General features: G+C 45.5%; 1 protein-coding gene across 1 annotated transcript in view; it reads left to right on the forward strand.

Annotated features, from left to right (window-relative positions):
• LOC105461978 overlaps window positions 1–27,546 on the forward strand; it is an 89,295-nt gene that overhangs the window by 34,017 nt on the left and 27,732 nt on the right. The window contains exon 4 of the mRNA XM_011708501.1: window positions 7,148–7,185. Within this exon, the coding sequence (XP_011706803.1) occupies window positions 7,148–7,185 (38 nt within the window). The remainder of the gene's footprint in view (window positions 1–7,147; window positions 7,186–27,546) is intronic.

Below are 27,546 nucleotides of genomic sequence, written 5' to 3' on the forward strand. Positions count from 1 at the left end.
TTGAAATTTTAAATTTATTTAAAACTGTTTTTTTTTAACTTACTTAAAAGTCTCTTGTGCCACTTGTGAACAAATTAATAAAATTAAAATTGACTTCATATTTTTGTAATGCTTCTTTCAAGTTTGTAAATCTTTGTATAACAGCAAATCGGAGATTCCAATAAACTGCAGGATTTAGTTTTTATCAAAAAGAGTATCTATATTTACATATTTATATTTACATGTTTCTTGTATTGTAAGCAGGGGAAAAGAAATGTACGCATATATAAAAGTAAAAGATAAAGGAATGCTAACAACTTAACAATTAGGTGCAAGCAATGTCAACAACAGCAATAGTAATTTATATTGCTATGTTAAATTGCTCTCGCAACAAAATATTCAACGGTTTCCAAATAGCTTTTCAAATCAAACGAACATACAAAAAAAATTTTTTATCTATTATTGAAAGCCAGGAACAAGTCATGGAATTTTAGAATGAAGAATTTTTTGGCAACCCTGAATTAGTTATTAATTTGGGCAATATTTCGCGATCATTGCAATTTTGCAATTAATAAATTTAATTCAGACCATTGTATCGTTTGAGCGCTCCTTTGTTCCGCGCCCTTTTTATCTTTCTCGAGAAAGACGCTTTATCTTTCGGGAGGGATGTCGCTTCAACAGGTTACAAGACGCCGCGATTCAAACGTCTTCGCTCCGTTTACCCTCAAGGAATGCCCATCCCCTGCTAGCCGAGACCCTAAGGAAGTCCGCTTACGCCCCCTCCCCCACGCCACCGTCGCTTCTTGAGAGAGAGAGAACCCAAGTTTTCTCTATACTTACGGATCTCCAAAGAGATCCGTCCCTCCGAAGATTTTCCGGGCCGCGGGCCACGTCGGGAACCTGTTGATGTAAAGAATCGTCCCGTCGTCGTCGTCGTCGTCGTCGTCGTCGTCGGGCGAAACTTGGAAGAAAGGACAAGCGTTTTCTTACGACGACGTTTCTATACCCTCGGTCGAACCCCGCCTACCGTGAACGCCGAGGGAACAAGATATCAACTTGTTGCTGTCGGGATATTGAGCGCGGGCCAAGGAGCTCTGGAGAGGGTCGGTTTTATTTTATTATTTAGACACGGCACGCGAGACCGACTATACCTCTCTCCTCCCTTACTCCTCCGTGTTCTCCTTCGTCTCGGGATTAGCCGTGCTTTTTGCTCGCGCTTAATATCGCGGTTATTATTTCGTTACGTCTCGACAATAGGGGAACAATAAATCGAACCACTTCATGAAGAAATATATGCTCTTTCTGTCGCTTGAGTGCAATAATCTTTATAGCCCGATTTATGAGATTTATGATACCTACGTGTTTCGCGCGAGTTTGAAAAAGTTGTTCTCTTTATATAATTCTGTCAGATGAAAGATGATAAAGTATTCGAATCATATTGAAAATATGATTATACTCGACTTATAAATATTGTATGTAATTTTATTTGAAATATCTGTTTAAATTTCTATAGTCAAATTGACCGAATTAGAAATCATTTTACAAAAAAATTTTCATAATAACTCTCATTTATTTTTTATACGTAAATACGTTTTATATTTAAACACCATTTTCATAAATCGAATCAAGGTCTTGAATTCATAAAAAATGTATGCGAAATTTATAGTATGTTATTGTATACGGGCATAGCGATACCACACTGACGATTAAGAGAAGAATCGTTTTCGTGTCGCGGGTTTGTACATATACTCGAGGGATACTCTCGAGATGTGTGCTTGGAAACACTTGTTGAGCATCGAGCTAAGATTGTCCGAGCTAAGAAGCCACTTGTTGCTTCGTCCTTCCTGCAAGGAAATCCAGGTCCCGTACCAGGATACTTAACACTGATAACCACAGAAATCCTGAATAACTTTGCTGCGAAACCGCTTCTGAGAACCGCCGTCCGAGGCTCAGACGTTGCCGCGAAATATTCTTCGCCCCTTGCTGCTTTGAACTTTTAAAATTTAACGTTCTTTTAAAACAAACAAAAAAATACGAATCACCACGGAAAAATTTAACGTATGTTCGAAAATGTAAATCTTCGCGTGACGAATCTTCGGAAGATTCTCGCGCGCTATCTCACCCATTCCTGTCACGATCGAAATGTTCCATTTACCGCTTTGACGATTAGTACGAAGGGGGCGTCTCCTGAGGCAGGGGCCACATGTTCGTGTAGCTCGCTTTCAGATACAACCGCAAGTCTCTCGTGCGCGATAGAGGCTTAATCGAGTGTCGAGCTAGTTATCAAACGCTAACTTTAGATATACGACTTTCTCGATGGGCGACAATGCGCAACTGAGATAACATTTGGCATGCGGCATCCGGGGTAATACATGTTTAATTGTGTATAGGATAGCTATATTCGTGGAAAATTTTAGAGGCGTATTGGCAGATTTATTTCTATCGACGTCGTCGATCTATCTCGGGATTTTCATTCCAACGAGGACAACATTACTTTTATCTTATTAGCATTCCGAACTACGTGACTATTCTCGAAACCAGGTTAATTTAAAAAATGGAAGTAAGAAAGAATGACAATTGAGAAGTCTATAATTCCATATCTTCCGTTTCCTAGAGCGAAACGTGCTTACTTGAACCGTGATCACTACTCATCTCTTTTTTTTTAAAGGATGGATGCTTCGAGCGAAGGAAAGACAATCGCCGCACAATGTATCGATCGGTGACGTTGATTCGAATTAATAAATTTCCAGCGAGTTAACACGCTGAATAGGAGAAACTTAAAAAAAAAACAGGCTCACCCTGAGGCTTCTGTGATGATTAGATTCTGCCACGTGCCTATTGTGCCACCCATTCGATTCGACGCCCCTTTCTCGGATGCACGCGCGTGTGCGTACCACGCGTGCATGCTCGCATCTTAATCACGCAGAGAACGTAAGACGAGAACCCGAAAACTAATCTCATCGCGTGGGACGAGACGTCGCTCGATTGATATACTGGTCTTTGTGAGTTCTTATTGTGGCATAAAATTGACAGCAGCTTTATTGTCAATGTTTTCAGAAAAGAATAAACAATAATTTATCACAAAAAATTAATCAACGATGTTACAATCATTATTAATCGTATCACGATTAAGCTAATATTTTTCGAACAGAAAATTAATTTATTTAAAATTTATATATATTTAAGATATACATAATTATTTGCCATATTTCTAACAATAAGCATTTCTTGAAAACACGATCGAGACACACTTTTACGTGAAATACGAGCTAAATTTACGAGCATCGATCATTTTCAATAATTTTTCACGCTGATAAATTTATCATTTGTTTAAAAATAATACGGCGAGTGTTCGGTAAAATAAAAATTAGCATATATGTAAAGCATATTAGCAGGTATTAACGCAGTAAAATATTTACAAGCTCAGAATGGCAAATAACCGCATGATAGCCAATGACCGTGTCATTCTACGAATTTAACGAATATGAGCGTTTCGTATGGTAAATCCGTACAATGTTCGCGGGGCACAAATGAAGCGGGGACGCTGCAATAAAATGACACGCGTATATAATATATAATGATAATCCATATCGTGCCAATGCTCGTACAAGCATATCGGAGGCTAAGCTTGGCGCTGCAGCACCCAACGAGCGCGCGTATACGTACGCTTTACGCGATGTCGCAACAACAGGAAACTAATTATAAATCTGTTTCCAACAACGCGCGTCATAACTGTGCGGCTCGCTGATATATCGGCGTATATACGTACTTCCCTCGCGCGGCGGTGGCGGCGGCGGCGGCAGCGGCGGCGGCGGCGGCAGTACATTAGAAATTTATTTTTAAGTCTATTACGCGTAGCAGCGGCAGCAGCAACAGCATTGCAGCAACATTGCAGCGTCATGTGTATGCGGCCGTACGACGGGCAAAGAGTTTAGACGCGGGGCGCACACGCAGCTATATAGGAGCGTCAATAGTATTTCGCGCGCACAATGGCCATGGCTAATTCCATACTCGACGATCGTAATATGCCTTCCAGCAAAGGACGCTCCTAATCGTCTAATCACCGTAGAACGGCGCACCGAAGTGCGCTTCAGTCGCGATCAACACACGGGTTCGCCAGCGCCCGACATTGCAAGGGGAATATCTGATTGATGATTAAAGGGGGTGACGGACGGAGCGAGGATATAGTCGTAGCAGGGCGGGACGGGGGGAGGGGCTAGGAGCAATCTTGGCCGGACAAAGATTTCCATCCGAGACACTCAGATTTGATTTTCAACCCCATCGGTCGCCCCGCGCGTGGTAAAGAAGAGTCGGGGGTGGAGCGGGGAAAGAGAGAGCGCGGCGACTCCTCGCCGCATGTCGAAACGATCGACTTGGGTTTATGCTTTTATCGGGTTACGCAACGTCCACGAAAAACCAGTCGGCTAAGTTCTTTGTCTACAAAGCCATCTGTCACCCCGGAGGAGCCCCGCGAGAGGGTGTGTGGGAAAACGATGTGTGGGCGGCGGCGGCGGCGGCGGCGCCCGATACGTGTGTGTTGTATACGCGCCAGGGCCGCGTTACGCGTGTCCACCGCCGTGTTCGCCTCCGTCCGTGTGTGTGAACGTGGCGTGTGATGTACGTGTATATAGAGAGACGCTAGGCGTATACGCCAATATGCGAGATACGATCGAGATAAAAGCGAGATAGCGCGACAAGTATAAGCGGACCTTTGGGATGTGTATCGGGTATTGATTTTCTCCGCACGGAGTTACGCCACGGGCTAAGCCGAAACGCGACGAAGTTTATTAATCCCGGGACGGCAATACCGCGTGGCGTCTGCGTGCCACGGACAAGCAGGCAAAATTTTTTGATCGCGAAATACTCAGGCTACTTTGGACCGACAATTTTCACGAAGACGAAAATTTTATTCTTGACTGCCTTGGATAAAATATTAACAATTGATACCGACATATTAAAAAGTCTCTTCCAAATTCTCTGAAATAATAAATTTATCAATAATAAGTTGAATATCATCACTAATAATATTAGACGTCAAAATCTAACCTCGGTCGTAGAAGGTGACTTCAAATTTGTTTGCGTTGTTCGTTCTCTTTTTTGGTCAAACAGTTCTATCGTTTGAAGAAGAAGACTCAGCAATGAAGTTGCTTCTATTATTTCTCCTAAATATCGCTAGTTAAATTCACTTTGTAACTTAAATCCCGGAGCTGCATAAATTGGCTAACTCTAGAGAGAGAGTAGACGGTGGTTGACGTTGGAGGAAAGGAACGCGGGAAGATGGATAGGGAAAGAACGAGAAAGAGAGAGGTCGGGTTACAACAGGGAACAGCTAATACATCATAAACTTGAGAACAAAGAGGAGAGAGGATGTCGAGGCTACGCTAGAGAATCCGCAAACTCCGGGTATCCTCGTGACGAAACTTTACCTATTTGTTAAATCTTGCCGGTCGAAACTGTCTCAGATACTGGCGTCGAACAGCGCCTCACACCTACGATCTCCTTGGCTCTCTCTCTCTCTCTCTCTCTTTCGCCCTCCTCCTGACTTCTACTTCCTCGATCCTTCTCCGTGCATTCCACTCGAAACAATGCAGCGGAATGGAAGTATAGGTGGTCATACTTAGAGTTTCGAGTAATAAAGTCAAGTTATAGATATTCGAGGCGCGTCGCGAGCTAACTTCTTCGCGCAGATATTTTGTTATACGAGCTATCTTGCCGGTCGAAACTGTCATTATAAAATCAAATAGAGATCCAAGTTGTAGAGAGACTAGGGCTTCTAAGTATTCGAATATCCAGATATTCGAATATCCGAGATCGGTTTCAATTCGAATCTCAAAACCGGATTATTCCGATTATTCGGGTAATCCGGATATCCGAATTATTTGGATTCGGATCTGAGTTAGGATCTAAATTCGGATAAAATACATCCTCAATGTATTTTGTTTTATTATAATTTTAAAATAATATAAATTTGTTTTTTTTTTAAATACATTTTAATTTATTTATTATATTTAAAGCTATACCCTTTTAACTGTATAAAACATTTTTTTACCCTCATATTTAGTTATCGAATTTAGATCCAAATCCGCTACAAACTTAAATTCGATTTCGAATCTAAATTTGTTGTTCGAATCCGGATTCGAATTCGAAATACAGATTTAGATCCGATACTTTTATTATTTGGGTATCTTAAAAGATTCGAGTATCCGGGATAACTTTAATTTGAAGCGTCACATTTATTCGTAATCCGGATAGCGTCAAATCCGAACAAATCTTGAAGGCCTAAAAGAGACACTCTAAATTGCAATTTATTAATAATGTAAATACACACACACACACACACACACACACACATATATATATATATATATACATATATATATATTATATAGGGTATATACTTTTTCCGTTTTCCATTTTACGTGTTTTCGATTAAATAATTCGTCGCGCGAGGGAATGCCTTTATTTTTGGCTGCGGAGTATATTGCGAGGAATCTCGGTGGAGAAACGCAAGCGCTATATTTATATCGCCTCGATATTTATGCGCGATCGAAATTCGTGAACTTTGGCACGTGTGACGCGAGGCAAAAGCTCGTCGCCGACACGCGCGCGCTGCATAGTCCGTATGCGCGACTGTGTGCTGCTGGGGGATGGTGTGGCCGAGGGCTTTGGAGAGGGTTTCATTGTGACGACAATATCGCCTTGGGCGGCATTGGCGAGGTGGATGGTATGCAAATTTCGAGGAGTACGGCTTAGTTCTCGGCAATTTCACTTTTACAAATTTGTTAATGTTTCGTTATGGTCTGCGAAAGTTTTTAGCATATACAACAGCTTCTTCCATAAAATTACTTTAGCCGCGAGAACCGTATGAATAACAATAAAAACCACGAGGGAACAAAATTGAAATAGATAAAAATAAGATAGCAAAACAATTTTGTTTTGTAAATTACTTTAAAGATTAGAACTTGTCACGAAATAACTATATTTATCGAAGATTCTGACAAAACGATGACATGCAGTTTTATGCAGCAAAGTGATGTATAATAAGTTATTATATATGACAAAATATACAAATATATAATAGGGTTAATATTATAATAAAAAAATACGTGTAAAAATATTTTGAAATGTTTGGCGATTTAATCAACATATATTATTCTTTTTGTTTCAGGGGACGGCACCTTTCGCACCGCCACGGCAACGTACAACGTAAGTATACACCATCGACATTAACTCGATTCGCGAGAAGTAGAGAGAGAACCTCGTCTCGGAGAAACTATTACTTTCTCGTCCGCGCGAAACACAAGCGCGACCGGCGATCGCCTATTGTAATCGTACACCGTCGACAATTTCTCATCGCTCTACGCCAATGCATGCATATATGAACACACAGTCGGGAGAAGAGCGGGGAAGGGGGGAAGGGGTGGTTGACAATGCAGCTTCGCGTCGGTCGTGGCGGCCGCTTCGTCGTCGCGCGACGTCAAGGATGACGCCGGGGCGTCGAGTCGAGGTGGAGAAAGAAAGAAGGACGTCGAACACGAAGGGTAGAGGGAGAGGGGTAGGTGAATGAGGGAGACGGAGACGCGCGCTCTAAGGTACATAATCATGCTTGCTGACTCCTTCCCTAATAAGAGACTCGCTGTCAGCTCGTCCCCACGGATCGACCCCCCCTGCGCGTGCCCCAGCAGTCGCTGCGCTCGCACGACAGCGGTACCACGCTATGAATGAATGACTGACACGGAAGGCTCTTCTACGATGCCCCAGCTCTTCGCTCGTCCTCGCCCTCCGCGGCTATAGATACGTAACGAATCCGCGAATCTCGTAATGAATCGGTGAAGAATCGCTATCTGCGAGACAACAAAAGGGTGGAGGGGGTGGGGGGGGGGGAGTGGGGGAAGAATACAGGAAGAATACGAAATGCAACGAGAATTACGGAAACGAGTTTGAGGGATGTTGGCAACGGGTTGCAGTTTTTCTTCCAATCATCTGATGTACTCACTCGAGGATAATGCATCTCCTTCTCGTTACTCTCAGCTCGCGCACCATCTTAGTCCGTTTCCCCCGCGATCGTAGCAGGCGAAATGTTCCCCGATTCGCTTCAACAGCGATTTGCAAATTAATTTGGCTTTGTCGGTCGACTGTCAACACTACCCTGATCTTCCACGCAAACAACACGAATACTCCGCACGAATACTGCAGTTCACATATATGATCGATAGGCACTGGAAGGATTGTCTGCAGGCGTTACGATCGCACATTGTTTCTGAGAGCGCATGTATTGAGCCGTGCCAGTCGTATTATACACGTTGAATATTTATATTTATTTTTACGATATTAAGAATCGAGAAATTAATTAGCTGTAATTGATTATATCGCTCGATCTGAGTGACGTACGGCTTACTTACTTGCATCTCACAGATAAGCGCCTTCTCTGATACAGTATTAGGGTATTATTGAGCGTGGCACAAATTGAGACGCGATCGTCCAGCTTAAGCTTAATTGAGGCCGATCGAATGAAAGAGAATGCAAGACACGCTAGTAGTCGGAAATGAAAAGAACCGTATACTATTCATTCGACGGTTGTATACTCTCGTCGTATGGTATATACGGAGGGACGCGAGGCGGAGAAGGGCGCCTCGGTGTCTTCGTTTTCGGTGTCGATGTTTAAAGGGCCGGTCGAGGGTCCTTGGCCGGGACAGGTCTCAAGGTGCGTGTCTCTGGTGGATTTAAAGGACCCTCACGGTGCGGCGCGGCGGCCGAAGCGTGCCTTCGTATACCTACCGGTAGTAGGCCGCGGCAGTCTGGAGCCACAGATGGCTCCGATCCCCCACTTACGTGCCTCTATATACCCGCCTTCTTCCATCCACGTGTCTTATACACAGACCGATGGCGGTCTAAAACGTGAAAATGGATTTTCTCTCAATCCCCTCTCCCTCCGCCCGCACCCTCGACGTTTTTCCCTCTTTCTTCGGAACGCTCGCGGTCGCTCGACCGACAAAACTCTCTCGCGCTCCCGGGACCCCGGGCACCCCCACACGCACGCATTAATAACGCATCTCGATGCGGGTCGGCGTCGGGCAGAATGAAGGAAGAAACGTCGTTCGACATATGTTTCGGAAGTCATTGTGCGTCATGCGGCGAAAGACGATGTGTATAGCGGTATAGTTCTCGCTGCAGCCCGCTGAACGGTTCTCCCCGCGGCTCTCTCCGCGTTCGTTATTAGTATACTTTTAATCTTCCGTTATAGACGAGAGCCTCGAAATTGGTGCCGGATACCGTTGAGAGGATCGACCAATCTGCCGCGAACAGAATTCCGCACTTAACGACGGCCTGCGCAGGGGTAGTGCAGGTACCGGCAACAGTTACGTTTTTTTTTCCTCCCCCTCCCTCCGCGTGAACGCTCCCTAATACTTTATTCGTTCGTCTAGTTCTTTTTTTTTCTCTCTTTTTCATTGTGCCCCGTGCCGAGAGATCGTACGATTTTAAGCGCGCACGAGCGGCGACTCGAGTGGGTGGATAGCGATACGCCAAGGGATAATGCCGCGCATCGGTGTGCTCTGAGAAAATGCACGAATTTCTGTACGCTTGCCGATACATTTGCCATAAAGTATTTTCACGTTGCCGCGGAAGCTGAAATGTTTAATACAAAACGAGGATTCCCCTTTACTTCAGATCACTTTGGTATTTTTATTCTCATCTTTAAAAATTTGTGCTAAAATTATTTTTACCCTAAATGCGCTTTTAATTGACGATTTAGTAATACGAATTTAAAAAAAATGGTTTTTATTAATTCGGCGAATTAATTCGGGCGTTTTTATTTAATTTGGGAATTAATTTCTAATTTATTTTACACATGTATGCGTAATAATGAGGAGTTATTTTGTTAAATATTAGTCACTCAGTTCTTTTTTTTTTAATGTTAAATAATCGCGAAGATTTTCACGCGCGTAGAAATTTATTTTGACGATTGAGGGGCGGGGGGAGGGGGAACACAAATGTCGCGGAATACATAATGAAAATGGGACGCGTAACTCTGGGAAGAGGAAGAGGCTGCGAAGAGGGGAAAAGATATCCTCCCCAGGTGTTGTCGGCGGAGAAAAGCTGCGATTCGGCCGAGCCGCAGGCTGGCACGCGCTGCGGCGAGAAACGAGAAGAAGGGATGCGTAACGTGTAAAGCGGGGACGGGGACAGGTTTTACAGGGCTCGACATTATGTTTACCACACGAAACGCCCCCGCGACGCCCCCGCCGACGCGGCGGACCGGACCGGATGTCTCGTGCTGAGAATTAGTCGGATTTACGTTGCGGCGACAAAGATCGCCTGCGCCCGTGCCCGCCTGCAGGCCGCCTCGTCTTCTCTTTTAACCGAGGCGTGAAAAGGCCCGCCCGAGATCGAGAGACCTCGTTATATTTGGAACGTTTAAGAGATCGTTTTGAGTGCGGGATCACTTCGCGCGTGTAAGAAATACACGCGCGCACACAATGCGAGATGGTCACGCTCGTTTGCCACCTTGTAAATTCTTTTCTCCTGATGCGTGCTCGCCGCAATTATATAAGCTCTTGCCGCCCGGCCCTTCGCAGTTCGTAAGGATGATCGTAGGGGGGGCAGCGACTCGAAAGGAAAACTTCTTTCGCAGCTATTTCTACGGGTCACTTTTTGTCACGTTAACAAGACAGCTCGGTAGCTTTAGGTCAAATCAGAGCGCACAATGATGATTGTCCGCCTGTATAATGATCGTCCGGAAATCTTTGTCGACACGTCGACGGCGCATTGATCATTCCCGCCTGCGCCAATTACTCGTCCATCGAAATATTGTGCAGGGAATCTGCTCATACAAAATCCACAAAGATTGAATTACATATACGTCAATAGCTTAATATATTTCACGTGCAAAACGCGTGTCGGAAATCGTTATTTCTCGTGAAAGAATTTTTCGACGAAACTTGATCGATAGAAAAAGAAGCGTATATTTGGGGAAAACCCAAATATTACTTATTATTAAGGAGAAAGGGGGAAATTAATTAAAAGTTGAGAAAAGAAGAGGATTGTATACCCTTCATTTAATCATTGGAAACATTATCTTTGTAATTAAGAAGCGATAGTAAATTTGTTTTGGTAGCGATAGAAGAGTTTATCCAGCGAAACTGTGTCAAGGATATAATCTAAAGAACACAAAATTTTTATATGCAAGGAAAGAGGGGGGGGGGCAAATAGTGACGGATTTTTTCTCTCTTCCCCACAAGCTAATTTCAAGTTTAGAAGATATGATTTTTTACTAAAAGAGTACTTTCTACTTTTAAATATACCAAAAACTTAATTAGAGTTTCCATAAGTTATGTATATCAGCTAGATTTTCATAAAAACTGAATTGTCACTTTTTGTAAAAACCATTTGTCACTATTTGCCCCACCCTATGGGTAAATAGTGACACTCTATGGGACAATTACAAAATACATAATTCATAGTTCTTAATCGATCTTTTGTTTGATATGTTGATTAGATAAAGTAATTTATATTAATTTCTATGCTCTACCATATGTAAATTTTTATTTATTGATAAAGTGATAAAGTGATAAATAATAGTAGTAACATTATTTGCTAGTATTTCTTATTGAAAATCACATTTGTTCTGGATTTTGCCTTGTAATCTCATATTATCCCAAATGAATTAGAAAAATCATATTCGAATATTAAAAAAGCTTTTTGACTTGTCATTATTTACTCAACTAAAAATTGTCCCAGGGGCTACTTTTCCTTTTAAAACTTTACTGAGAGAAATAAAATTAATATACAAGCATAGGAATTATATCAAAATAGAGGAAAAAGGTACCGTATAACATAGAATAAGTTAGATTTTATTCAATTCAATTGATTCAACAATTAAGAAAATATAACTTCAAATATCAAAAAAAAGATCCAGATTTTACCTTATTTCATAAATGAAAAATTTTAAACTTCTCCGCTAGCTATATTTGGCTTTTGATTTTTACGGCTTTTTCAGAAGATGATTAGATGCTTGAGAACTGTCTTTCTATTAACGAGTAATGGTAAAATAGACGCGGAAAAGAGGAGAAATTTAAAGTGATACTATTTGCTCTCTATCACTATTTGCCCGCTCCCCCTTTCCTTACATGACACTCCGTGTGCACGGTCACAAATATTTTCTAAAATATAATGAAAAAAAAAACCCATGGACTCTCTTTGACGCTCTGCAGATACCTAATTGCGCGCGTGTACGCTCTCTGATGCGATGACAAATGTGCATACATATATAGTGGCATTCGGAAGTATACATTCCCCTCCGTGCGGGGATCGTGCGCTCCCCGCTATATACGCGCGCGCGGGGAATCGTTTCCGTATATACTAATACCTCTATACAAATCGATCGTAGCTCTCTCCGTAGTCACCTTGATAACCTCTTTCTTTTTTCTTGCCCCGCTCCCCCTCGAATGTACGCACGCCGAGGGACGCGTCTGGCCAGACGGAATTTCTATGGGGCACCAGTGGGGCACCCCATGGCAGGCAGTTTCCGTCCTCTAATGTGGAAGTATAGCTCGTGCTACCTGAGCAGCTGCGCGTGTGTGCGCGAGGAGAAGGGAACTCTCCCTTCTCGCGCGAGAGAGTTTCACTTTATTTCGTCTCGCCTTATGGAACGCTCGAAAAGAGCGAGCGAGAAGGAGCGAGGCAAGGAGTAAGGGGGAAGGACCGTGTGTAGATAGACACCGCCAGGTTACCCCGTGAGCTCAACGTCACGCTTGAGAGGGGGGGGGGGCCATCTGCCCCCTAACGAGTATGTGACGTCAGGTGTGACGACGTGTGCTGGCCCCAAGGAGCGTCCGTCTCTTGTGCATCGTGCCCCCTTTCTCTTTACCGAATACGCGTCAAAGTGCCCTATAATTCTGATCGAAAATATTCCATTACAATACATACGATTCTACATCTATAATGTGATATGGAATGCTTACAAAAATTACGGAATTTCCTATCCAGAATATTTTGAAAAAAAAAAATTCTGTAGTTATAAAAACGATAGAATATAATTTATGTCTTTTATAACTAGATCTTAATTCTTAATATTGGCATTAAGTGGGAGATACGTGCGATTTTTCAGAACGCTTAAAACTATACACAAAAGTATTAAAGTTATTCGCGTTCGCTAAAATAATCGGATATATTCGATTGAAACGCTCAATTCTCTCAGTGCTGTTTCGCTCGATCACTGCGCGCCGCGACTCACTTTTATCGTAGTAGGCGTATCTTTAACAAGACCGTTATATTGTTCTTTATCACGAGGCTCTTATCGCGCGGGGCGGCTTCTAAACATACATATATATATATATATACGCGCGCGTGGCGTTGTACATATATGTATATAGATATACGGATGTCTCTGCTATCGCTGCCAAGAATATCTAATTCGAAGAAATGGACTTCAAATTAGTTCATCTTGCTACGAAATTTATCGCGTGCCGAAAGTTTAAGCGAACATCTAAAATTTATTTCGTTCCACTTTGATAACCAAATTATATTTTATTTAATATTAAATGTAAATTATTTGAATTATAAAAAGTATAGAAATCAATAATCATTACACATTGCCTTTCAGAATTTATTCTTGCTCAATTCTAATTTTCTCTTTATATTATCACAAATTCTCTCATCTTGAAATACGTCCTTATATACGTCATTTAAGAATTCTGTATTACTCATCTCTCGGTTATGAATTACAACTTCGATTCAAGAGCTCGACAAAAGTTGTAGCGGGTGTTGTTATGAAATTTAGATGCACCGCCCTTCCGTCCGTATTGTTCCGCCGCGCCGCGGTCATTCCGTAGAACGTTTTTGTCACCCCAACGTTTTCGATTCGTCGGATGAGGATTATACGCGCGTGCACATTGGGAATCGGTCGCGTGTTACGCGCGCCTTGTACGTGCGAATTCCAAGTATAAGTACGTAATATGCAGAAGCAAAGGGGCATGCGTCACGGAACATCTGCCGCGGGCGCGTGGCCCCCTCCCCCCCTCGTTTCGTACCCCAAAGAGCCACCGACTGAAGAGGAGGGTTCTTTGAGACAAAGAAAAAGTATGACGTACCGGCAGCTGCCGCGTGGTGGTGACGTAGGGTCTTCCTCGTCCCTCCTGTGTTTCTCGGGAACTTACGATCACCCAAGGTGAGAGACCCCGCGCGCGTCGAAAATCGAAGATTTATCGCTCGTGATCGCGTGCGCGCGTCCGCGTCTATGTGGCCGCAACTGCGGTGCAAATTACAGGGGGGGGCCACTCCGGCGAAACTCGTTGTGTTCAACGAGTTTTTCCTTCCGCTACTATATACGAACTGCAGAGCGATAATTTCCACGAAAATTTAAAGAATACGTATTATTTATTTATCCGGTTTCACATTGAATGACTCGAATTCGACCAAACGAATGATCGAAAAGGGGAAAAAGAAGACCATTTTGTATTCTAATATAATTGAAAATAATTACGATCGCGAAAGTAAATATATAAATGGCTGCGCGTAAAAGTATGAATGTGACGCATAAAATAACAGTGAGCCATCGTAAAATTTTGCAACGTGCATATAAAAATCTCGTCCCGCAGTCTCAAGTCCCCCAAGTCTCCCTTCGTGTCTCTCCTGTCCTCGCTCTTTCGTTCAAGACGAGACATACGTAAAATGTGAGCGGGTGTCCATCCTCAAAGTAACTTCACCGGCCACCGCACGTTTCTCTCCTCAAGAGAAAGGCGGAAGAGGAAAAGAGAGAAAAAGAGTATGCCGCGCAGTAAAGCGCACTAATCTCCCAAGTACACGCTCCGTTGAAAGCCTGGCCGCCACTGTCTTTTCCCGGATTTTTTCTTCTTTTTCTTTTTTTTTATTTTACCTGTCCATTAGCAAACGTTTTGATTTATTCTTTAAGCAGGCCTCTTTGTTTCTTATGCGTCAACGAACTTGTTAGATAAAATTGCAAATCTCTCGCGACGCAAGAAGTAAAATAATTGAAGACGTTTTCGTGGAAAGAGTAAACATTTTTCTAATGTAATATCTAATTTATATACGGGCAATCTTTAGACTGATTTTGATAAGGCAGAAACCCTAGAAGTTGCGCGCGTGCCAACGAATATTGAGACGCTTATTATTAACCTGATGTTTCTCTTTTGCAACTGCCTTCTTGGCTGAATAGGCGAGCACCCCATGCCATGCGTTGCTACCAATTTTCTCACATCTGTCCCGACTCCTGATATTTCTCCTTGCATCCGAGCGAGTAGAGTCGTTCTCGAGCAGGTTTGATATCAGCCGAATATTTTTTATACAGCTGTTTCTTAAAATAATAATTCTGATAACAATTTCGTCTTAAGTAAATTTCTGAAGAATTCGATTTTTTTTTATATTATAAAATTATAAAGGATTCGGGATTGTAAAGAAAAAAAAATTTCAAACATGATTACGTCTTTATTTTATTGATATCGAGATAGTGAAATAAAATGTGTACAAAATTACGTAAATGCAGTTTAAAAACGCGTTGTGATATTAGTGCGAAAATTTATATATAATATTAATGAGAAAACACGCACGCTACGAACTTAGACTGTATAGTTTATACTTACATGATTTTGCGAGCTAAGAATAGAGAAAGGAAACAATTAATTGTGACGAAGGGGAAGCAGGAGCTGGTTTGAAAACCACTCGACGGCTGACCGGACTTTCCGTTATCGCTTATCTCGTATTAATTTCCAGTACCTCAGACGACTGAATACTATATCGCGTAGTGAGAAACAGGAGGAAGGGTGAGGAGAAGGAAAAAACGATTTGCGGCGTGAATGATACACAACTCATCGTTGTGCTGTGTGTCTGCGATAGCCTTCGTGCATATATATTTTCATCTTGCAATATGCCGCGTTTCCCTTTGAGCCCTGGCAAATGTTCTTTCACGCTCGACGCGACCCGACAAGATGCGCTTTCGCCACAAATGCAAAGCACAATGTGCCGTATCGAATCACGGGCTAAATTTGGAAGCGAAATCGCCGAGATATTGTGGGCGAGACAGATGCATCGTGCACAGGAGAGCCGTAGAATGAAAGGAATTTCGGGGAAAGGGTGCGGTCACGCAAAGACGCGACTCCTTCCGCCCGCTCGCATCCAGGAGGAAACCCTTTCCGATTTGCATCTGTCTCTGAAATGCGAAGGGGTATTTCGTCCGAAATACAGATGTTTCCAGAAAGCGCAAGGAGCGGCTGCTCGAGTGGAAGAAAAATAGGATACCGCGAGTTCTCGAGCTGCCCCAAGACGTATAGGTATTATTTTCGCTCGCGTTAGAGAGGGTTCCTTCAATTCGAAGTCTTGCCAGGTGCATCTCGGTAAATCATCTGCTTTACCTACTCCTCGGTCGGGGGTTTTTTCTTCGAAAAAACTGGATTATGTATAGTATATTGTGCGCGCTCTTGAGAAATTACCCAATAGATATTTCCGTCCGCGGGTGAGAGCTGCAACGGTTTGGCGAAATTTGCTGCATCGAAATCGAACACGTTGTAGGTATCAACCGAATATTGACGCGGGATATATAGGAAGCGCGGGTGTATATATATATATATATATATATTAATGCGACAAGCAGAAGACGGCATACGAAAATTTAAGTACGATAAAAACGTAATTTTTAACCGTCAGTTACTTCAACGCGCGCGTGTCCCCCGGGTTCTTCTCTCTCTCAATCACGCGTAAGCCATATTTATGTCTATTTGCACAATCCGTACTGCACGGGGACGTGCGACGTCGCGTAAAATATTGCCAATATCCTGAAAAATGTACACGTCGTCTCTTCAACCCCGAGGAGATACCGCTTGGAGGCGCGAACCCGCTCGGTTCCCGGACTCGCCGCCGCCGTCGCCGCCGCCGCCGCCACGGCTCCCGACGTCGCATGAAATTCTTGCGTCGCACGCCCGCGCGCGCTACATACGCTGATGAGAGAAAAAAAGTGATAGACACCTATAGCCCGACGGTCTTACAAAAAAAAGGAGAGAGAGAGAGAGAGAGATAGAGAGAGAGAAAGAGAGCGAGAACCGGTCGGGTCGTCTCCGGCGATTTCCCGTCGTTCGTAAATTCCTCGCCACCCCCGAACCCGGCCGGCCCTCCTCGCTGTTTCGCTTCATCTCGTGCGCACTTTTTGCGCGGAGATTTTTCGCAACGCCCCCTGCCCCCGTTCACCACCTCCGACGACCCGATGTCCGACCCTCCTTCCTCCCCGTCGTACCCGGCGCTTTTTTTTTTATTTTACCCCGCGCGTCGCCGCTCGGACCGCTGGGCGATCAATGAATTGAAGCGGCCGTCCTTTTTTTTTGGTCAGCCTCTGGCTCTCTCCGTCCGACGCACTGCCGCCTGCTTCGCCGTCACCTTTGCACCACCCCTCGGCACCCCTCGCGCAATCCCCCCACTCCGACGGGACGCGGGAGGTATTCTCTCTCTTTCTCTCTCGTTCCCTTTTCCTCTCCCTCTAATTTTTCCTCGCTCTTTTTCTCTTCCACACACGTGCACTTTTTCTCCCTCTCCCCGTCTCTCCCGTTTTTTCGCGTCCGTTCCACTCTTCCCGCCGTTCTCCGCGCGCTCTCGGACCTCTCTATCAGCATATCTCATTCTCTCTCCCCCCTCCCGCTCCCCCCTTTCTCTCCGCCTTCTCCTCTCCGTTATCGTCCTCCTCCGCCTACCTCCTCCACCTCCTGCGACTCTCTCGTCCTTTTCGTTCCTCGTCCAACTCGCCATTCCACGGTCGGGAGAAACGGACTGCAGGAAGCTGTCCCTCTCGCGCGTACGCTTTTCCCATCCTGCGTGCCTCCGCGGCGTACGTCTCCCTTCCTTCGGCCTATCTGACCCTGCCGCCTCCCTCTCTTTCTCTTCCTCCCTTTCTCTCTTTCGCACCAACACCGACTGGACATCCGAGCCTCTCCGGCTTCCCGCGGGGTTCTCCCATGGCACGCATACACGCCCGCGTACGTGCATCTCACATGCACCTGCACGCATGCAGATCCCGCGCGTTTCGCGTTCTCGCATCGCCAGATAAATCTCGCCGGCGCTTACATGTGCAGGGAGATACAGAGGGACGGCGAAAGAGGGAAAAAGGGAGAGAAAGAGAGAGAGAGAGAGAGAGAAAGAGGGTGCGAGAGGGGATGTTGAAGCGAGGGGGTTGGTTGCATAGTGGAAGCGCATGCGCTCGAGTTAGACGAGCACCTTTCGTTGCACATACGCGCGTATATCTATCTTCTTTCCGCTCGCATCCGACACTCTCGTTCCATTTTTCTCTCTCTCTCCCTCCTCCCCCACGCCGCCATCCCTTCCGCTATTTCGCCCTTTCCACCTTTTTTCGTTGGCCTTTTATTTCAAAAGGGTCCTGGGCTAATGCAAATTTCCTCGTAAAGTGACGGCCGAGCCGCCGAATTACGTCGCGCGAGTCGGTGCAACAGCGGAAGACGCGTGATCACCGGGGATGTGCATCGCCCGGAAATGGACACGCGGCTCGGCTGCTGGTTGCATTTTTAATGTCGTTGTTTCATCGAAAATGCATACGGAGATACGGTAGCGCGCACAAACCAATTTCAATACTTTTATTACCTTTCTATGTGGTGCGTTAGTTGTGAAAGTTTGGTTATAAAATTTAAAGGACAAGTAATACAAAACTAGAGAGAGATATATATATATACATATATATATATATATATATATATATATATATATATATATAGCAATCACTGTCTGAGAGCATTCATGTAGCGCAGCTTAATAACATTACGTATAGGTATATATATACAATATTAAAGTATGCTTTTGAAAAAAAAATCCAACAAAGAAATATTCATTTCGTCTAGATCGCGGCTAGGAGGAGAATATGTTATAGATGTTTGCTACATCGAGGGAAACGTTTCGTTACGAATTATTTGATAAAATCGATCCGTCTGTGTTCTCCCGGTCTACAGGTATATCGCGGCATCGGTCGGTGAGTGATCGGAGCAGACGTATACCGCGCGCGTCTACGTGCGCAGGAATAATTACGGGTTTCTTTCAGAGTGCCGCTGCACGGTCGATCTTTCTCTCGGCGGCAAGTCGCAAGTTTATTCATTATACCGGGACCGACGGTGCCGGACCGACGGTACACCGGATCGGACAGTTGGACTGCCAACCCCCAGTCGAGGACGGCTGCGCGCCCCAGCGGCAAATAAAATCGTATTTCATCCCTTTGCCGGCGAAAATTTTGTCCCTTCCTCTCTCGCGCTCGCCCTCTTTTTCTCTTTCCGCGGCGTAAGCTCGTACATCAAAGCTCGCCCGCGCCTATCTTCCTCCTCGAATGCCGCGCTGCCGCTGCCCTGCCCGTCTCGCCTCGCCCCTCCTGTCTCACTCTCCTGAGTCCACCATTTCAATCCCCCCACTGCAGCTCACCGTGAACCACCACATTGCCCAACTACCCCCTTTTGCCGCCCTTCCGACCGCCACCCACTCAACCCCATCCTGTATACAACTCATAAACTTTTGTACGGAGCTTTAGTAGCTGCAAGCTAACTTCCGGCCTCGCGACACGCGTTTGTTTTCGTATATCCCCCCGAGTACAATCGATATCGATCGAGAGCCAGTCGGCGCGAATTTCGCCGAACGCGCGAAGGCAAACGCGTTGACTACGTACCGTCATCGTAAATCCGTCTCTCTAATCACTCACCATGTCAGTGAAAAAGTGTCCTTCTATCATAATCGTTTGGCACGGAAGTTTGCTCGGCGGAAAAATTGAGTGCGGCCGCGCGACGGTGAGAGAGATATACACTTCAGCGAATTAAAATATACGCACTCTACCGCAAGATATATATATATATATATATATAGATATATATATATATAAATATATGTACGATACACTTTGAAGGAGTTAAATTGTAAATAATGAAAGAGAGAGAGAGAGAGCCGGAGCTTTCTGATTTATTGCACTTCGGCGACGTGAGACTATATCGTGCGGCGCGAGTATTTACTGCGACGATAAAGTATCGTTTTGCATCCGTGTTCCATTGATGCCAAAAAATACTTACGGTAATTCAATTAATGCGCAACACGTTGCAACCACCGGATCGAAGAGCGAAAATATATTGGTCGAGTACGGCTGTATTTTTATTTAGTCGAATTTTCGAACGGCGAACGGCGCGCGACGCGCCGCAACGCCGAGGATATAAAATACGGAGTGAACGCGCGGCCGCGCGAAGTTAGCGCGAATGCACCATCGCCGATTTATTTCAGCCCTTCCGCGGGCTACCCTGGCTTCGCGGATGCAGAATGCAAACCCCGACGATAAGCTAGCTGACCGCCAGTGGTTTTCATCATATAACTCGATTAGCCCTGAATTCTCTCTCTTTTTCGATATAATTCAACGCGAATGCAATTTTCAGTAATTGCAGCGGCGGTAGAAAGCAACAACCGAACGGAAGAGAGCGGACGGGAAATACGCGAAATCCTATTAAATTGTTCTCTCGCAAAATGATCCTTAAGAGAGTGTTCGGAATACGTGGGCACCGCGAGAGACAAGGAATCTTCTACAGTAATGCGCGGTAATGTGATGTAATTGCGAAACGGAGAACACGTAATTAACAAAAATTCAATTTTTGCGGAATTACTTCGCGAAAGCGAGACGCGTAAGAAACAATTTGTAATAGCGACGGTGGATCTTACGCGCCGCGCCAGACCGTTAACCAATTAACGTTCGGCCATTCGTTAATGTGGAGACTCACGATAATCGGTCTCCTCTCAGCTGACAGCTCCCACTATAAGGCATCCGCCGTCTGTCGTGTACAAAAAAGAATGTACGAGAGAGAGAGAGAGAGAAACCAATTTCTCGAGGATGAAGAACCTCGATTTCTCGACTGTCGAAATGAAACGCGCGCGAACAACGAAAACCGCTCCGCGCGCCTTTCCAGATCCCGAAAAACTGTGCAGTCCTAATTGTGTCGAGGAGAAGAAGAAACGAAAACAGTTACCTTTTTAATTGGGGAACATAACTGCCGCCCGGCAAATTGGACCGTTTGACACGTGGCTGCCACGCGAGGCACTCCCATTGAACACCCCTCCCGAAACATCCTATAGCGAAGTACCGTCAGGGCCTAATCACGCTCTCCTCCCGGAACGCTTTTAATGACGGGTGGCCTGTAAAATAATTATAGTTTTTGTTTAAGTATCATCTTGACGAATTACCCGCGCAGATGTGATTTACCTAAACGAGAGGTATATGTCCGTCTATATGTTTTTTTAAATATGTATACCGGAAATAACAGAGTACAGTTAGGAAAACACGTTTCCACATATCGAAGAAACGTTTCTAGCGTACCGCGTTTGTTCTACTCAGCTTCTTCTTTACATAGTTATTAGTATAATCAATAATATTTTAAATACATAGTCGTGATGTTGACATTTTGTTGACATTTGCGTTAGTCTCACGAAAGAGATTGATCGTTTCACGGCGATACGCATGTAATGTAACCGTAATATAAAAGAGATGTACTTCGACCGTTTAAGAATTATCTGAAAACCTGTGCCGCGGTGATAGCAGCACACATATGATATCCGTATCGCGGAAGATTCGCTCGCGTTGCTTAATACGCCCGCATTCCACGTGAGCTCGATGGCGCGATTCTAAATGATTCAAAACGCCGGTAATGCATTTCCCCTCTCAGTTACACAGCCTAATTTTTACCGGATTTGTTGGAGCATCCGCAGCGCCGGTGCGCAGCTATATAGCGCTACTGCAGACTAACCGGCCAAATTCTTTCCATTCGTTTCGATCGAACGTCGATTACTCACACACACACACATACACACACACCTGGGGGCCCCGCGTCCTCGCAGACAAATCCCGGAATCCCGTCGTGAATTTTACATGCCAAGGGAAACGCCCGCGAGAAATTGGTCTCTTCGCAGGGCGCGGATGAGTTTTCATCACGTCCACAAATCCAATTTATTTCTACCCGACCGTTTAATTAATCTTTATCGCTTTGTATAATGACGGGCATATTTTTAAAAGGTAATACCACGCGCGGCATGCGTGCGGAGAGAAAGCATCATTTAGTTTGTTCTATAAATTGGTTCTTCATCCCACGGTGTTACGGCGAATCGATCGATTTGTGTTGGGTTGTGTTTAAAAAAAAAAAAAAATACATAAAAGGTCTCGCGCTCGAGAAGATACGCGAGGCAGCTCGATCCTCCCCTGCCTCGTGTATTATATAAGTCGCCGCGAAGACGTTTACTTTCACGTAGAATCATTACACAACTTTGCCATTTATATAACTTTCTATATCCGTGACTAGTTGAAACGCGCACACCTCGTCTCTCCGAGAGAGAGAGAGAGAGAGAGAGATAGAGAGAGAAGTTATAACAGTAGAGCCGATAGCTTATATACGGCATGTATACGTCATATACACCCGCGCTTCTCCGCGCGCGAGAATACTAGGACGGTTCGACGCACGAGGAGGAGGCGCGCGGATGCATTTTTCACGCGAGACATTCCCGTGCTTCCCATCGTTTCGCATGCGACGATGCGTGTCCGGCAGTTTCGCGCGCGCGAGCAGCGCGCGTGTAGCACGCTGGTCACGGAATTTCTCCTCGCGTCCACTGCAGCCCCTCCCATCCCTTTCTCTCTTTCTCTCTGGATGAATCTAGCGCGCCGTTTCGCATTTCTGCATAATGTACAATCCGTCTGGCTAACTGTATGAAATAATCGCTTTTCGCGATCGCGACTCGCGGCGCGAGCTAGCCGAACGAACGCGAGCGAAAGAACAGATGTCATGTTACCGCTTATTTTTTATTTTTTTTATTTTTTTAACTCCTCCTCCTCCTCCTCCTCCACCGCCGTCCCCCTGGCCACCGTCCGTCCATCCGTCCGTCCGCGTCTACCCGCCGCCGCGCCGCTTCTCTTTCCTCGTAGAAAAAAGGGGAAAAAAGGGGGAGAGAGCGCAGGGAAGATAGCAGATAGGGGGAGACGGGAAGAGAGAGAGAGAGAGAGAAGGAGAGGGATGTGCAGAAGCGAAGAGAGCGGCGAAGCCCGTCACGACGTAGACGTGTGTGTGACGTACGCGAGACTCGGATTACGGAGGGAATAAAGAGAGAATTCGAGAGTAGCGATGAAAAATCATTTCCAGCGCAGAGCCGGAACTCTGCCGGACGGCACTTATTATTATTATCCGCCTATCGCCGGGGTAGAGAAGCAACTTCCCGCCGCGTAAGCCTCGCGTTTCAGCCCCGATGTTTAACAGCATCGAACGCAGGATGGCTATATTAAAGGATTCAAGAAGGATTTAACGTATCGCCCGCCGCCGTCCTTTATATAGCGGCCGACTAATGCGCGTAATTAGCCGAATGTGCGCGATACTCGATGTATGACGATTCCAAAAGAGAGATAATAGATTCTGATGTGTTTAATACTCCGCTCGTGTTTAATACTCCCGGCGTCCTCTCCCGAAGTGTTACGCCGTGGTGCTATCATTTTTTGATACGCACCCTGTATATGTACCTGTACACGTGTGCATATACAGGCTTGATGTAGCGTGTATACGCGGCTTGTTAATAAATCACGTATCGTTATATGATATGTAGAATATTATATTATTGCAAATGTTATGTCCCGAATATAATATTTTCGACGCCTGCGGGTCGGAAGCCCTCCGAGCGCGTACAGCTCCTGTTATTTAAAAGGTATCTAGAATCGAAACCGGGATTAATCTTCCCGTTAATTTAAAGTTATGAATTCTGACGTAATCCCGCGGCGATTGATTTTTCCCTCTTGTAATCTGAAAATATACGACGCGTCTTGCTGACGGTCTGATTTACGGTTTTGCGAGCGACGCGACGCCGACGCTCCAAAAATTCGAGGGAGAGAGCCCCGGTGGAAGCTTGGAAAATTGAAAATGACGAGAAACATCCGCGGCTCTGCGCCGAATCGTGCTCAGAGCTCCATAATTCGCCATGAATTATCCTCAGCAGACATCCTAACGAGAGTCGCAACGCGTCGAGCGAGTGGCGGACAAGCAACGCTACTGCAGCTAGAAAGGGTAGGAAGGGTAGGCTGCAGTGCGCGCTGGTCGACGCCGGAGAACGAATTAGCCCTGCGGATTAGCGTCCGCATATTTTTGCAAAAACGAGATAATGCAAAAAAGCGCGCTCTGGCCGGTCCAGGCTCGTACGGATGTTGCGTGGCAGAAGGCGGGAGATGAAAAGGGGTGGCTGGGCGAGGATGGTTCGTGACGGACGAGGGCAGCAGGAGGAGGCTGGGGGCCGTCGGGGGTGGAGGGCGTGGCCAGGCGGCCTCTGGCAGGTTTCGAACGAGAAAGAGAAAGAGGAACCGTGTTTCCGTGATACCGGAACCAGCGAGAGCGAGCAGGCGCGAGGCAAAAAAAGAGCGAGAAAGACAGAGAAGGAGAAAAAGTAGAGAGAGGAAGAGAGAAAGAGAGAGTGAGAGAGAGAGGCAGAGAGCGAGAGAAAGAGAAAGAGCGAGAACGGGAGAGAATGAGAGGACGCGAGGGAGAATGAGGAAAAGAAAGAGAGAGGGACGGCAGAAAAAGTTATAGATGCACCACGTCCGTGTGATGCGCGTGTGTGTGTCGCTTAGCTGGCCGTGTGGTCGTGCGTTGCATACGCGACGCGTACCTGCATTGCGTGTGTGCACGCAGACACGCCGGTCCTCTCTCCTGTGTGAGCTCGACTATAGCGAACATGGCCCGTGGGGCAAACCGGGGGAGGAGAAGGGAACGGTGGGACAAAGGGGTAAAAATCATTGCGCGGTCCAGCCTCGAGGCTGATCGATGGTTGCTGCACTCACCCCTGCATCTACTGCCCTCTCGCCCCCTTGCCCGCGCCCGACAACTGCCCCCCGCGCGCATTCACTGATCCCTGGGACTCACTGACTGGCCAGACAAAAAATGGCCGGTTCCAAGCCCATCCACCTCCGGCCAGGCTGACGTCGGGTGTTTGATGACCTCGGGGCGGCTAGAGAGGCCCGGGAGGTGAAGGGTGCAAACTATGAGGCAGGGCGCGCCGAGGGACGGCCGGTGTACCGAGGGCCGACGGCCGGAAAACCAGCAACCCACCCCCTCCTCGTTCACCACCCCCTTTTACGGCCACCCTCCGCCCGCCGCCCCTCGTGGTCCACCCACAAAAGGGTGGACGACGGGAGGGAATCGATGACGGTGGATGATTTTACGTACACTCGCTCAACGGTCAGCTCTGCCCTCTTTTCGCGGATTCGGCAGCCTCGCGATTGGTAGACGCCGAACGTACGCGGCATTGCCGCGGCACTGCCGCCCGGTTTTCCTCCTTTTCTTTTCTTTCCGCCGTTGTTTTTTTCCTCGGACGACTTTTCGCCACGTGCCTTTGAGAGGAGTGTCGCGTCAACGTGGACGACAGTTCCCCAAATCGACGGTTGGAAAGCAGAACCAATGTTGTAGGTATAAAAGTTTTTTCATAGCCCTCGTCATTTGTACTCGTTTTTTACTTTTCTTTGTTGCCTGTAATTTATATTCGACACTTTTTAAGGAGGAAATGTCGTCCGGTGTGAAATCTCTGACTTTTGGTACGTCCGTGATTCAGGGGCAATTAAAATAACGCGGCGATAACGTGTAAACATCGGGTAATGTGGTATCGCGTATAGACAAAACGTTTATAATGTCACGTGCGTTAAACCCGAAATAAATACAAATAATTGGTCAGTTTTAATACGCTACGAGAAGCGTGCGAAATAATTTTATTTAACAAAGCGCGTAATGTAGATTATGTAAATAATTTTGTTGACCAGTCATGTTTTGTTTCGTTTCGTATAAAACGTGTGCATGTAAATTGTTTATCGCGCGGAAATTCCGCTTTTATCTGTAATAAAACGCAATATGCACCGATGATGCATTACCATTAAATCCGCGATAATATCGCAACTCTTTAACTCTCAACTACTTTCATATCTCATACTTACTACTTTAATCAGTCGTCTAGATTATTATATAATTACAATTACAGACAGTTTCATAATTAATATCTTTATAGAATTTTTACACATTTTATTTATTTACCGTATTATATTACCATTATCGTTTTTAAAATATTTAGTGATGTTAATTCTTAGCTGTTCGGAACACCAAGTACAAAGGGATGTTAAATCTCTCTGACAAAAATTATACGCGCGTGCATGTTTGCGCATGCTGATACAATTCGATTAGCATTTTATCATTACAACGTGACTTTTCTGATCTTTTTACGAGATTCGTGTTTTTTTAAACGTTATCTTAGATCTGCGGATTTTGGGTTAAGACGTTTTAGCAAAGAAAATTCGCATTCGTGTTCTAATCTTTTTGCGTGAGATTCATGCTCTTTCAAACGTTATCTTAGATCTGCGGATTTTGGATTAAGACTTTTTAGCAAAAAAATTCGCATTCGTGTTCTAATCTTTTTACGTGAGATTCATATGCTCTTTCAAACGTTAACTTAGATCTACGGATTTTGGATTAAGAATATTTTAGCAAAAAAATTCACATTTCGTGTTTAGAGATGCGAAAGGCATTGACTGATATGCGCGCGAATCCCGAAGTCGATCCAGGCATACCAGGTAGGCGTCCCATCGGGGATGCCTGCGCACTCCTCCCCCTCGTCATCCGAAGCTTTCCTCATGCGCGAACCGGAGAAGTTCAACGCCAATGACACGCCGTCACGGTCGTTAATGATGCCGCCGCGTTTCCTCGTACGATCCTTAGCTTCTGCGCTGCCCCCCCTGGAGACAAAACGCTCTCTCTCTCTCACGGAGGCATCCTAAACGGATGTGTGTATGATAGAATTTCTTCCGTCATTAAGAAAGCCTTACAATGTGTACGGGTATCTAAGCGCGGGCGGACAAGTGTCGTCGCGGCGTCGACGCGCCCGGCGACGCCGACGACGTCGCCGGGCCGCGACAAAACTTCCGCCGGTTGGCACCGCGAAAATTTCAGCTCCCACGCTCCCGCTCGAGCCGAGCCGAACCCCCTCGGCGATGGTATATAACGTCGTCGTGTCTATTGAAGTAACGGAAGGCGCGACTCTCGTGCGAAACTCTTCGCGCTTCGCGCTCCAGATACCCCGGTTCCTTGTGTTACCTATCTGCTCGACTGCTCCTTCTTGTCCCTCGCGACCGCCGCTCTATTTCCTCCTTCCGGAGACGAGTTTCTTCCACAAGCATGTCTCTTTCGCGCGTAATACGACGTGTTACGTATCGTCGAGACAAACGGCGAATGATCCTCGTGTTCTCTTGCTCGAATAAACACTTTTAAACAATTCTTTTAAATAACTTTTAATGTGAATAATCAGCCGTGACTGCACCGAAATTCGCACAATTGCATTTATAACGTAATTTAATATAACCGCACGACAGTTGATATGAAAATCACGTCGACAAATGTAAAACAAAGGAGAAAGTGTAGCGGTTATAAGGACGGTGCGGGAGGCCAAGAAAAAAAAGGGCTGGTATAACAGGTGAGAGAAGGAGGAGGTTGGCGAGCGAGTGAGTTTTAACCCGGCCTAACCTACCGCAATCGAGGGTCTACGCTTGAA

This window comes from Wasmannia auropunctata, unplaced genomic scaffold (assembly GCF_000956235.1).
Source record: "Wasmannia auropunctata unplaced genomic scaffold, wasmannia.A_1.0 LD273700.1, whole genome shotgun sequence".
Classification (NCBI taxonomy): Eukaryota; Metazoa; Arthropoda; class Insecta; order Hymenoptera; family Formicidae; genus Wasmannia; species Wasmannia auropunctata.